The sequence below is a fragment of the Ursus americanus genome, chromosome 4 (genome assembly GCF_024610735.1).
Source record: "Ursus americanus isolate L20-20 chromosome 4, mUrsAme1.1.p, whole genome shotgun sequence".
NCBI lineage: Eukaryota > Metazoa > Chordata > Mammalia > Carnivora > Ursidae > Ursus > Ursus americanus.
This window is the reverse complement of record NC_142130.1, coordinates 61,466,233-61,478,656: the sequence shown is the minus strand read 5'-3', so window position 1 is coordinate 61,478,656 and position 12,424 is coordinate 61,466,233. Positions and strand designations below refer to the sequence as shown.

Here is a 12,424-nt window from a genome sequence, read left to right as displayed (position 1 = left end):
CTATGCATGTGGTATTTTGGGGCCTGTCATGACTTCCAATCAGACTCATAGAGAAACAAAGTTTTTAAGAGAATTTTACTTACTTTGGACCAAAGGGGAAAGACAGTGTTCAAAATGAAAAGATTTTCTATAGGCAGAAAGCAGGCTGTGAAGTCTACCTAGCTGTAAATCCAGACTATTTCTCATAGAAAGACAGGACCTCTCTGAGAGCACAGTCAAGAGCCCAGAGAGGGGATTCAAGAGCCACAGCAGATTAGAGAACCAAATTAACAAGTAGAAGTGGATCTAATGAAGGTGCATTTCTAACCCTCAGAATAGAGCACTATGACAGCATTTGCCTGGGTGGATTTAAATCAGTGGCTGTTATGTGCCTCCATTTCCTCATCTTTTTGAGATATGTGTGTGTGTGTGTGTGTGTGTGTGTGTCTGTGTGTGGCTGTGTGTCTGTGTGTATTTTAAGTTGATAGCAACTGAAATTTAAACACATTCCAAAACTGTATATTTTGCTCCTTCCCATGTTTTATATTTTTGAATTCACACGTTACATCTTTTTATTGTTTTTTCCCTTCACTAATTATTATATTTTAGTTAATTTTACTAATTTTGTCTTTTAACCTTCACAATAGCTTTATAAGTTATTAACCCACTTTCTTTACTATATATTTACCATTTCCAGTGAGATTTTAACTTTCATATATTTTCTTATTAATTAGCGCTATTTCTTTTCAGCTTAAAGATGTTCCTTTAATATTTCTTGAAAAGTTGGTTTAGTAGTGATTAGCTTTTGCTTGTCTGGAAAACTCTTTATCTCTCCTTCAATTCTAAATGATAGTCTTGCTGGGTAGAATATTCTTGGTTGGAATTTTTTTCCTTTTAGAACTTTAAATATGTCATGCCACTCCTTTCTGGCCAGCAAAGTTTCTGCTGAGAAATCTTCTGTTAGCTTTATGGGGTTTCCTTTATGTAAACAATTTGTTTTTCTCTTGCTACTTTTAAGATTCTCTCTTTATCTTCAACTTGTGACATTTTAACTATAATGTGTTACGGTGTGGTTTATCTCTTTGGGGTCATCTTATTTGGAACCTCCTGGGCTTTCTGGACCTGGATGTCTGTTTCCTTCCATAGGTTAGGGAAGTTTTCATCCATAATTTCTTCAAATAAGTTTTCTGCCACTTTTCCTCTCTCTTCTCCCTCTGGGACCCCTATAATGCAAATTTTATTCCACTTGATGTTGTCCCATAGGTCCCTTAAGTTATCTTCATTTTAAGAAATTATTTGTTTGTTTGTTTCTGTTTTGCTCCTCTGTCAGGATGAGTTCGACTGCTTTGTCTTCCAGTTCACTGATCTGTTCTGCCTCACCTAATCTGCTGTCGAACCCCTCTAGTATATTTTTCAGTTCAGTTATTGTATTCTTCAGATCTGTGACTTCTATTTTCTATTTTCTTATATTTTCTATCTCTTTGAAGTTTTCACTGTGTTCATCCATTTTTTCTCCCAAGTTCAGTGAACATCTTTATGACCATTACTTTGAATTCTTTACCAGGTAGATTACTTATCTTCTTATCATTAAGGCTTTTTTCTGAGGTTTTGTCTTCTTTCATTTGGAACATACTTGTCTCCTCATTTTGCTTGACTCTCTGTGTTTGCTTCTATGTATTAAGTGAAACAGCTCTCTCTCTCTCTCTTTAAGGAGTGTCCTTGTGTATGTGATGAGCCTTCTTGTTCAACCTAAATTTGGTTGTTTCTCAAACCTTTGTGATTGTCTAAACCACCTGATTTATTCTTTTTTTTTTTTAAGATTTTATTTATTTATATACAGAGAGAGAGACAGCCAGCGAGAGAGGGAACACAAGCAGGGGAGTGGGAGAGGAAGAAGCAGGCTCCCAGCAGAGCAGGGAGCCTGATATGGGGCTCAATCCCAGAACCCTGGGATCAGGCCGGGGCCCAAAGGCAGATGCTTAACGACTGAGCCACCCAGGTGCCCCCCCCACTTGAGTTATTCTTGATATGCCCTAGCTGTGGAGGGTGTGCCAAGACTTGTCAGTGATCCAAGGGAGGAATCTCATTTAGCACCTGGTTTCAACCTGATTGGAAGTCAGACCCTGAGGCAACAACTTTTAAAGTATGCAAATATATACAGCCATGTGGGGCCAGAATCAAAATCCCTGCTAGCTTCCAGAACAAGAAATCTGGAGGTATCCCCTAGGTGATAGTTCCAAAAATTGGGACTCCAGATGAGTGTTACGCTCCTTTCTGGAGGTCTCTTCAAGCTTTAGGGAGGCTGGTGGGTGCACAAGCATAATTTCTCCCCACTTATATTTTGCAAACACCTCCTTAGCTTCTACTTGTGTGAGAAACCTGAAGCCTGTCCCTTAGGCTGAAGTTCTAGGTTAAGAAAACAGACTTTTTTCACAGGCAGTCAGGGTTGTATTTTAGTCTGCTGTCTGTGTAGCACCTGAAGAGGGGTGGCCTGCCAAGAACTGTCTTCTGGTTGTTACATTCCTGGGAGCACAGGAACCCCAGCCCCCTCGACTAGCAGGGCCAGGCAATTAAAGGGTGTCCTCTATGTGGATTGCATGTGCCTGCTGGCTTTAGCTAGGAAGCTAGAGTGCAAGGGGTGGGGTACTCTGGCAGACTTCAGAATGGCAGCAGGGAAATGTCTTGACAGCAGGCACCCGCAGTCTTCAGGAATGCAATGGGAAAGAGCCTTGTCTGTATGTGTGCTGACTTTAAGTTGAGAGCAGGAGGATGCTGTGATTCCTTGCTCACCAGCCTCAGTTAGGAGGGGCTGGGATATTACAACCACCCATTGCTCACTGAGTTTAGCTGGGGCACTGGAGAACACTACAACCACTCATGCTCACAGGGAAGTGCTGCAACCATCTGGGCTCTCCAGCTTCCACAAGGCAGCGTGATAGTGCTGCAACCACTCACCCATGCCTGTCTTAGCAAGATAGCAGAAGGGCGTGATGTCCAATCTCCCTACCTGTGCAGGGTAGGTGAAGTGTGCCAAGATGGTGAAATGTGCAAAAATGGTGTCTACCAGGGCCTCTATCTCCAGGGAGAGTTTCAACTGCCCCGGGCCCCTCCAGCAGATGCTTTTAGATTAGCAAATGAATCTCCTTTACATATAGTCTAGGCGCTTTTCAAATTGCTGTTTTCTCACTGGGTCTCAGGGCAAGTGAGACCACGCCTGAGCCCTTTCAAAGGGAAATCTCAGTTTTCTATAACACTTTGGGTCTCTTCCGTGTGCAAGCCAGACGTTTTGGAGGCTTATCCCTCCCGTGCAGATCCCAGGGGTTAGGCGCCTCATGTGGGGCACCAACACATTGCTCCTCCAGGAGAAGAACCAGACTGGTGAGATCCCACCCTATTGTGTATCACCATACCAGGGATGGGGTTTTTGGTGAGACCGTATCTCTGCCTCTTCTACCTCTCTGGATGTGGTCTTTTAATCCTTCGCTGTGGAGAAGCAGTTCATCTAATTTTCAGATCTTTTTCAGAGGGAAATGATCCATATGTAGCTGTAGATTTGGTGTGTCCATGGGAGGAGGTGAATTCAGGATCTTTCTATGTGGCCATCTTGCAGAAGTCCACATCCTATATTTTTATGCCTCTGCCTTTGCTCATACTTTCCCCTCTACCTGGAAAGGCTTTCACCATTTTCACCATGGTATGATTAACTCTCCCTCATTTCTAGGACACTATACACACCTCTGTGATGCCCTTATTGCATCGTATTGTTGTATTGTATGTTTGGCTGTTTCGTTACTGTGCTAGACTCTTAAAAATAAGAACAATGTGTTGTTTTGCTGTTTTGTTTTGTTCAGCGGTATGTTTGTTTGCTCGTTTGTTTTTTGCCATTCTTTGACACCTAGCAGATTAATCAGCATATAAATAGCACTCGGTAAATATTTCTTTTTTTTTTTTTAAGATTTTATTTATTTATTCGACAGAGATAGAGACAGCCAACAAGAGAGGGAACACAAGCAGGGGGAGTGGGAGAGGAAGAAGCAGGCTCGTAGTGGAGGAGCCTGATGTGGGGCTCGATCCCATAATGCCGGGATCAAGCCCTTAGTCGAAGGCAGACGCTTAACCGCTGTGCCACCCAGGCGCCCCTGAGTAAATATTTCTTAAAGAAATAAATGGAGGCAAAGAAATATAATAAAAACACAAAGGAAGTCTCTGAATTAGAAAGGCAGTAAAAAAAATTGAAAACACTATGAACACATTTCTATCACAATTTACATATTTAGACATAGTCACTATCTTAAACATCCCCATAAAGAAATAAGCAGTTCATTCTACTGGATATTTGCCTACACTTGAAAACACCTCTTACTCTATAACAAAATCTTTACCAAAAAAGTAGTTACTTTGTAGATCTCATGAGTATAACAGACTATAAGTAAAATAAGAAATTTTTCATTGACAGCAAAATGGTGATTAAGGGATGGGTTCGTTCTACCAATTATTTGTTGTTATGTTGTCATCGTAGAGAAGTTTATAGAACCCTGGTACCTCAGTTTTCTTATCTATGAAAGGAGAAACAATCATTGCACCTACGTCAGGGTGCCTGGGTGGCACAGTCATTTGAGCCTCCAACTTTTGGTTTTGGCTCAGGTCTGATCTCAGGGTTGTGAGACTGAGCCCCACACCAGGCTCCGTGCTCAACAGGGAGTCTGCTTAAAAATTCTCTACCTCACCCTCTGTCCCTCCGTCCCTCTCTCTCTAAAATAAATAAATCTTTAAAACAATATTTCCTCTCATTGTAAGTGGGAACTTACCATGTAAAGGAATAGGAAAGAATCTGATTGGAGGTCATGTATGAATTAATGAAGGTAAATGGTTTACTGAAATTCTAAGTGGCAAGGAAAATAAAACAAAAAGAAAAAGAAACCCAATTGTGATTGCTTACATTTGTTTTCCTATTTTCTTTGTTTTCAATAAAAACAACTATAAGAAGATTCGTTTTCTAAATTTAATAATGGTAAGATTTCTTAGACACGGCAATCAAATTTATATGACACATTTCGATTTTTTTCCTTAGCATTAACTACCATTTTATTGAATTTAATTTAAATGCTACAACATGATTCTTAGAGGATTCAGTTGAATTATCAACCAATTCACCTGCTAATTTTAAGCTGGTCCATGTACCGAAAGAATTCATTTTTATTATGAAAACACACATAACTATTTCCAAACAGTTCCTCTTGTTCAATATTCTATTCAAAATGTAATTTCAGAATTACCTCTTGAAGAGACTCTTATGTCAAACTGTTTATCAGGCCAATTAAAGTGGAAAGTTATTTTTGCTTATAATATGGAAAATGTCATCACTTTTAAACCAACTCCATAACACTAAATAAACACTAGATGAATTCCCATAGTGCTAAATAATAAATTAACTAATTAAACACTAAATAAACACTGTTGGAAAGAATTAACCAATCAGGAAAATATTTAGTTTTTTAATTGAATATTTAGTACAAGTTTTATGATGAGAGAATGGGGGGGAAATTAGAAGGTAGAAACTAATTAATCTACCATGTTCCTAATATGTCTAATTGGCTTGGAGTAAGTGTTTCACCATCACATTTGACCATCGACTGCCCAAACACATTTCCAGGGAAAATAGCTAAAGACTGTGAGGTCCACTGATATTGAAAGCACAAAAGCAAGGATTTTCATGACAATCCTAATGGTACAGATAATCACACTATTATACCTCAGGCTGTGATCCAGTAGGGATTTAGGAAATAGGGTCCTATGTCATCTGACCTAACTGAAACTACAGGCTGAAAAGAGTAGAAATGATGTTGGGGGAGGGGAATAACCGTCTTAGAGCAGGAGGTCCAAGAGCTGTACTGCAAAAAGACACCAATAAAAATCGTCACAGAAACATCAGAAGAAAAACTACAGTAAGATCATTTATTTGGAAAACTCCAAGAAATAAGAATGTGAGAAAGAGAGATGCTGAGAAAGTCATACAGCAGAAATGTCAGAGCTGCTCTCAATTGAGAGGACCTCATCGATGCTATAGCAGTAAAAGAATTAGACGAACAGCTGAGTAACACCCATGTTGGGTTCTCCCCAGAAACCTATTCTCAGGACCAACAACAGCAGCAACACCTGGGACCTGGGTAGAAATGCAGGTTTGAGGGCCCCAGCCCAGTTTTACTGAATCTCTAACTCCAAAGGGTGAGACCCAGTAATCCGGGTGTTAACAGTCCTCCTGCCAGTTCTGAGGCAAACTAAAGCAGGGAACCACGGTTTAGAATATCTAAGGAAATTTTAGCTTCCATTCTTTTTCTGGAGCTATCTTAGTTGTCCTTTACAAATGGGCAAGTGTTGATATAAAGAATGTAGATTTATAACTCCTTCTCAATTACACACAGGACAACTACTCATTTTCTGGGTAGCAGGTATTCAAATTTCTTGTGCCACACAATTCGCTTAGGGGCAAGCCATCAGCACCTGCCTTCAATGAATATCAGAAAATAAAAATTAATTTAGTACTGGTAACCAAACACAAGTAGAATACTAGATATGCTGTACCACAAGGTTTTATTATACACACATACACACACACACTTCACAGGAAGCACTTAATATAATAATATTAAGTATTTTAAAGTATTGTTTTATCAGTTCCAACAGATGAAATATAACCACTTTAAAATAAAAATAATGTAAGGAATATTAAATATGGAGATGCAATAATAAAGCTTCAGATTTCTGTCTTCTGTCTTTTCCTAAGATACGGGTAGTTGCTAAATAATTATTAAAAAAGAGGCACAGGTGGGTGGCTCAGTCGGTTAAGCATCTGCCTTCAGCTAGGTCATGATCCCAGGGTCCTGAGATTGAGCCCCCAGTTGGGCTCCCTGCTCACTGGAGAATCTGCTTCTCCCTCTGCTGCTCCCCCTGCTCCTGCTTGCTCTCTCTCTCTCTCTCTCTCTGTCAAATTTTATTTATTTATTTGACACAGAGAGAGAGAGAGCACAGGGGGAGCAGCAGGCAGAGGGAGAGGGAGAAGCAGGCTCCCTACTGAGTGAGGAGCCTGATGCGGGGATCAGTCCCAGCACCCTGGGATCATGACCTGAGCCGAAGGCAGACACTTAACCAACTGAGCCACCCAGGAGCCCCTAAATTAAAAAAAAAAAAAAAAAAAGAATTATTAAAAAGAGAGAAGGGCTGATGCAATAAATAAATAAGTAAATAAATAAATAAATAAATAAATAAATAAATAAATAAATAAAACTATCTTACAGAAAAGATTAATCCTATTTCATCATACTCCAATTGCACTTTGACTTACAATTAAGCAATAGCATGGACTGAAGCAAAAATTATAAGCCATGTTTGGAGTGTCCTTTTTCAGAAGTAAGGTTACATAGTACTTACAATGGTGACTTGTAAAGAAGAATAATTTCCATTTCAGAGTGAATGCCATTATAAGCTCTCCATGCTGGCAAGTTCACCTTGTTAAGTGAGTTACTTGGTCATATATGTCACTGTATTAATGGGCAGTGATTTATGGCTATTTGACTCCAACTAATTTTATTTCATCTTTTTAAACCAAATTAACTACTTATATCCACAAAGACTGCTAACCACTCTGACATTTTCCTAATTTCATAAAATGATCATAGAATGCTAGGGATATACTAAAAATATTTTATTTTTGTTTATTTCCCTTTTATAATCTTTATATCCTGATATGAAATACACTAAAAATTCCTTTAGTCTCCATGAGCCCAATTATAATATCCTCAATGTAACTTTGAATTAAGTACAAAATTGCTTATGATTTTGAATACTGCCTTTAATATGATATTTTCTTATATTACATTATATAATGCATAAATATATATTAATGGCATGTACTATTAAACCTTTTCTCCACAGATGAAGGGAAAAACACAGCTAGGATTAATGTAGTTCTTAAAGGCAATTCTATAATGGTAGAGATTTTACTGAGTAATAGGTTAAGTTGACTCATAAAAATTGTTGTATTTGAGCTGTATTTTAAGAAATGTTTTGAAAGTTATTATTACTGTTCTCATCAGAATTTTTTAATTAAAATGAGAAAAAAAGAAAATTTTTAATCTAAACTCCCATTTTTTTAATCCATAGAATATTCTGGGAAAACATACACATAGACTTTTTAAAAATGTATTCTGAAAGGCAGAGAAAAATTTTTGAAGACTTTTCTGAACTGATTTTCTCCTCCTTTGTTACAGGTATCCATTTTTTCAGCTATATTGATCTTTTAAAGCAAACCCCCAAAAAATGGATTTCTTAAATTCATCGGACCAAAACTTGACCTCAGAAGAACTGTTAAACAGAATGCCATCCAAAATTCTGGTGTCCCTCACTCTCTCCGGGCTGGCACTGATGACAACGACCATCAACTCCCTTGTGATTGCCACAATTATCGTGACCCGGAAGCTGCACCACCCAGCCAACTATTTAATTTGCTCCCTTGCGGTCACAGATTTTCTTGTCGCTGTCCTGGTGATGCCTTTCAGCATTGTGTATATTGTGAGAGAGAGCTGGATTATGGGGCAGGTGGTCTGTGACATCTGGCTGAGCATTGACATCACGTGCTGCACGTGTTCCATCCTACATCTGTCTGCGATCGCTTTGGATCGGTACCGGGCAATCACAGATGCTGTGGAGTACTCCAGGAAGAGGACTCCCAAGCAGGCTGGCATTATGATTACAATTGTTTGGGTTATATCAATTTTTATCTCGATGCCTCCTTTATTCTGGAGGCATCAAGGAACCAGCCGGGATGATGAGTGCATCATCAAACACGACCACATTGTTTCCACTATTTACTCAACATTTGGAGCCTTCTACATCCCATTAACGTTGATTTTGATCCTCTACTACAAAATATATAAAGCAGCAAAAACGTTATACCACAAGAGACAAGCAAGTAGGATTGCCAAGGAGGAGGTGAATGGCCAAGTCCTCTTGGGGGGTGGTGAGAAAAGCACTAGACTAGCCTCCACACCCTACATGCTAGAAAAATCTTTCTCTGATCCATCAACAGACTTTGATAAAATTCATAGCACGATGAAAAGCCCCAGGTCTGAATTCAAGCATGAGAAATCTTGGAGAAGACAAAAGATCTCAGGCACAAGAGAACGCAAAGCAGCCACTACCCTGGGATTAATCTTGGGTGCATTTGTAATATGTTGGCTGCCTTTCTTTGTTAAGGAATTGGTTGTTAATGTCTGTGAAAAGTGTAAAATTTCTGAAGAAATGTCAAATTTTTTGACATGGCTTGGATATCTCAATTCCCTTATAAATCCACTGATTTATACGATCTTTAATGAAGACTTCAAGAAAGCATTCCAAAAGCTTGTACGATGCCGATGTTAAAGTTCATCATGAAAAGGTTGGGAAGTTCTTGACAGGAAGAAACTAAATGAATGCCAAATGATAAAACATTTAAACTTTTAAAAGGAAATAAAACTGCTAAAATTATAAGAATATAATTTATATTTTAATAGCAACATGACGATAAACTTATTGAGTAAAAGATGTTTCTTTTGACCATCATTCTAGAGTACTCAAATGAGAAGATAATTTATTGTTTATAAACAATATTTTGCCTATGCAATGTCCCTAACAGGCTAACTGGAAATATATATGATAATTATTATTATAAATAACAGTGATTTTCCAGGTTTATGGCTTATAATAATTACAGAAACATGTTCAATTAACAACATCTGTAATTTCTATATAATCCCATGGTTTTATTACATGATTCTATTATTTTATAGGAAAGATAACTCACCACAAAGCACACATTTCTCCTACCTAACTACTCCTGTCCCCTCTTCATCTTATTCTGGGAAAAAGGGGAAGTGGGGGGAAGGAGCAAACAAGGACTCCTGGGGTGCCTGGCTGGTTCAGTCGGGATAGCATGTGACTCTTGATCTCAAGGTTGTGAGTTTGAGCTCATGTTGGGTATAGTGATTACTTACAATTAAACCTTAAACAAACAAACAAAAACAAGGACTCCTACTATGACTGCACAAAATGTCAAAGTCAGAGATTGATACTGACTTTGTATTTAGATAGTAAAGAGTAATCATAAAGTGAGTTAGGCACTCCAAAATAATTCTGAACACAGAACTTGTACACATTTAACATATTCTCTTTGTTCAAAATGAATTCCTAGAATAATATTTTCTTAACCATGTATTACCAACATTTGAAATCAAAAGCTTACCCTAGTAACAGTAATTCAAGAGCGGTGCAGGGGCCGCATTCTAATTGCCCCACGTTTATTTAGTTATCAGATTTAAGGCACTAAGGACCCTAGGTTACTCACCATAGTTACTGTATTCCTAATGCCTTTTTTAAAATATAAAATAGATTTCATTTCTGTTAATGCTAACAAGCTCAGTTGCTAACTAAAATGTCAGTGTTACTTGGCACTTCAGCAGCTCCAAACCTTCAATTTAGACATTATATCCCTTTTATTAGAGGGAATGAGACAGAAATTCTTAGAACTTTCCACTGACTTCCAAAACATCTCTAAGTTTTCAATTGGTAGAAATCAAGAGGCAGAGATTCATATCATGCTAATTATAAATATATTTTTTTGTATATCTCCCAGTCACTCCACTAGTTCAGTAACCCTAAGGAATATCCTAAGTTTCTCTATTTATTCTCTTACTTATAGAAGGATTTAAAAATAAAATAACCAGGCTTCTGAGAAGATTTCATTTCATTTGAACCAGCAAGTTGATAGACTGCCTTTTGGAAGGTATACCATCAACCAAGATTATTTGAAAAACAATACGTTCCTTTTTTTAAGCTATACCTTTATGTGTATTTTAAATATTATTTCCTGGTCGGGTACTTAAGAATACATCAATTTTTTTTTTTTATGTATCTATGACACATTGCTCTCAATCTAACAAATATTTACAGAATTCTCCTTCTGTATAAGGCATTGAGATATATTATATGGAAGATACAGAAAATAATGAAATACAGTTTCTCCCTTTAACATATTTACAACTTAAAAGGTGAAACACAACGGGGCACCTGGCTGGCTCTGTCGGTAGATCACACAAATCTTGAGCTTGGGGTCATGCATTCAACCCCACATTGGGTATAGAGCTTACTTTAAAAAGTAAAAAGGTGAAACAAAGAAACAAATGAACATTATAATAAAGAAGAAAAAACAAAGCTCTGGCATGGAAGTTGCGTGCATAATTATGATGATTCAAAGGAAAAATTGATCACATCTGATTGAGAAAAATAGCAAAATTTCATAAAGAATGTATCTAAAGTAGATAATAAACAGCATTTGGGTAAGAGAAATGGAAAAGCATACTCCAGGCGGTGGCAACATCAGGAGTGAATCCTGCCAGCATTTCATGGGTCTTGTTGACGAAATAGCAATGAATTTGGCAGCTATTTAGGACAAAAGAAGAGATGAAAAGAGAAATTGGCCATTATCGTGGCTGACTCTGAATGTCAGAAAAGGAAGTTTACAGTCAGTTCAGTTCTCTGTCAATGAGTGATTGCTGATGCTCTTTAGTAGAAATAGTACAAGCTTAGGTTAATTCTTAAAAAGAAAAATGTATATTTGAATGGATCTGAGCAGAGAGGGTATGGGTGATAATGACTTCTTGTTAGAAAGCAAATCAGTAATCCATGCAAATAAGAGGTAAAGTTCTGAACTTGATCTGGCAATGGGAATGTAAACAACAACAACAAAAAAAAACAGAAGACAGTATGGATAAAGAATCTACAGAATATGGCAGATATGTTAATAAGCAGACAAATGGAGAGACACTGAGGTAACTTGCTCTCAACTGAAATGAGGAACTCGAGAGAAGGGGCCTGTTGGTGAAATGATGACTTCTGTCTTGGATATGTTAAGCATTTAAAGACCTAGGAGAGCTCACAGGCACCGCTGAGGAGGTCTGGCGCAAGCGAAAATGACAAGTTTATCTGGGCTCCTGGCCACCTTTTTTGTCCTCCTTTCTTCTGTCTTTCTCCCAGGGGCCCTGGGCTGTGTTGAGAGTCCAAAGCCTACTCTAGTCCCTATCATTCTCTGCTTGTTTTTCTTGCCCCTTCTCACTAAAATTTGATTCTGTGATTTATTCATTCAAAGACCTTGCTAAAGCAGAAACAATCTGTTCAATTAATTTATTTACAACCACCTCAGATATTTATTTAGTTATATGGGAGATCTCTAAGAGACACACAGCCCATCAACCCAAAGGAGAAAATCTCAAGCATACTACCCTCTACTCTGAGCTGGACTGAAGCTCCAATCCAGGGAAATAATACTATCAAGTGACAGGGAAGTTAAATGTCCCCTTAGAGCTCAGGGAGAATCAAGTTCATTATTTCTGTGTATAGGAAATAGTTTTTAATC

At 38.0% G+C, this 12,424-nt stretch overlaps 1 protein-coding gene across 1 annotated transcript in view; it reads left to right on the top strand.

Moving 5' to 3' along the window:
• The window catches only part of HTR1F (5-hydroxytryptamine receptor 1F), a 127,602-nt gene extending 116,661 nt beyond the window's left edge, over nucleotides 1–10,941 (top strand). The window contains exon 4 of the mRNA XM_087861716.1: nucleotides 8,247–10,941. Coding sequence (XP_087717842.1) covers nucleotides 8,296–9,396 — 1,101 coding nt within the window. The 5' untranslated portion in view covers nucleotides 8,247–8,295 and the 3' untranslated portion in view covers nucleotides 9,397–10,941. The remainder of the gene's footprint in view (nucleotides 1–8,246) is intronic.
• Nucleotides 10,942–12,424: the final 1,483 nt, after the last annotated feature.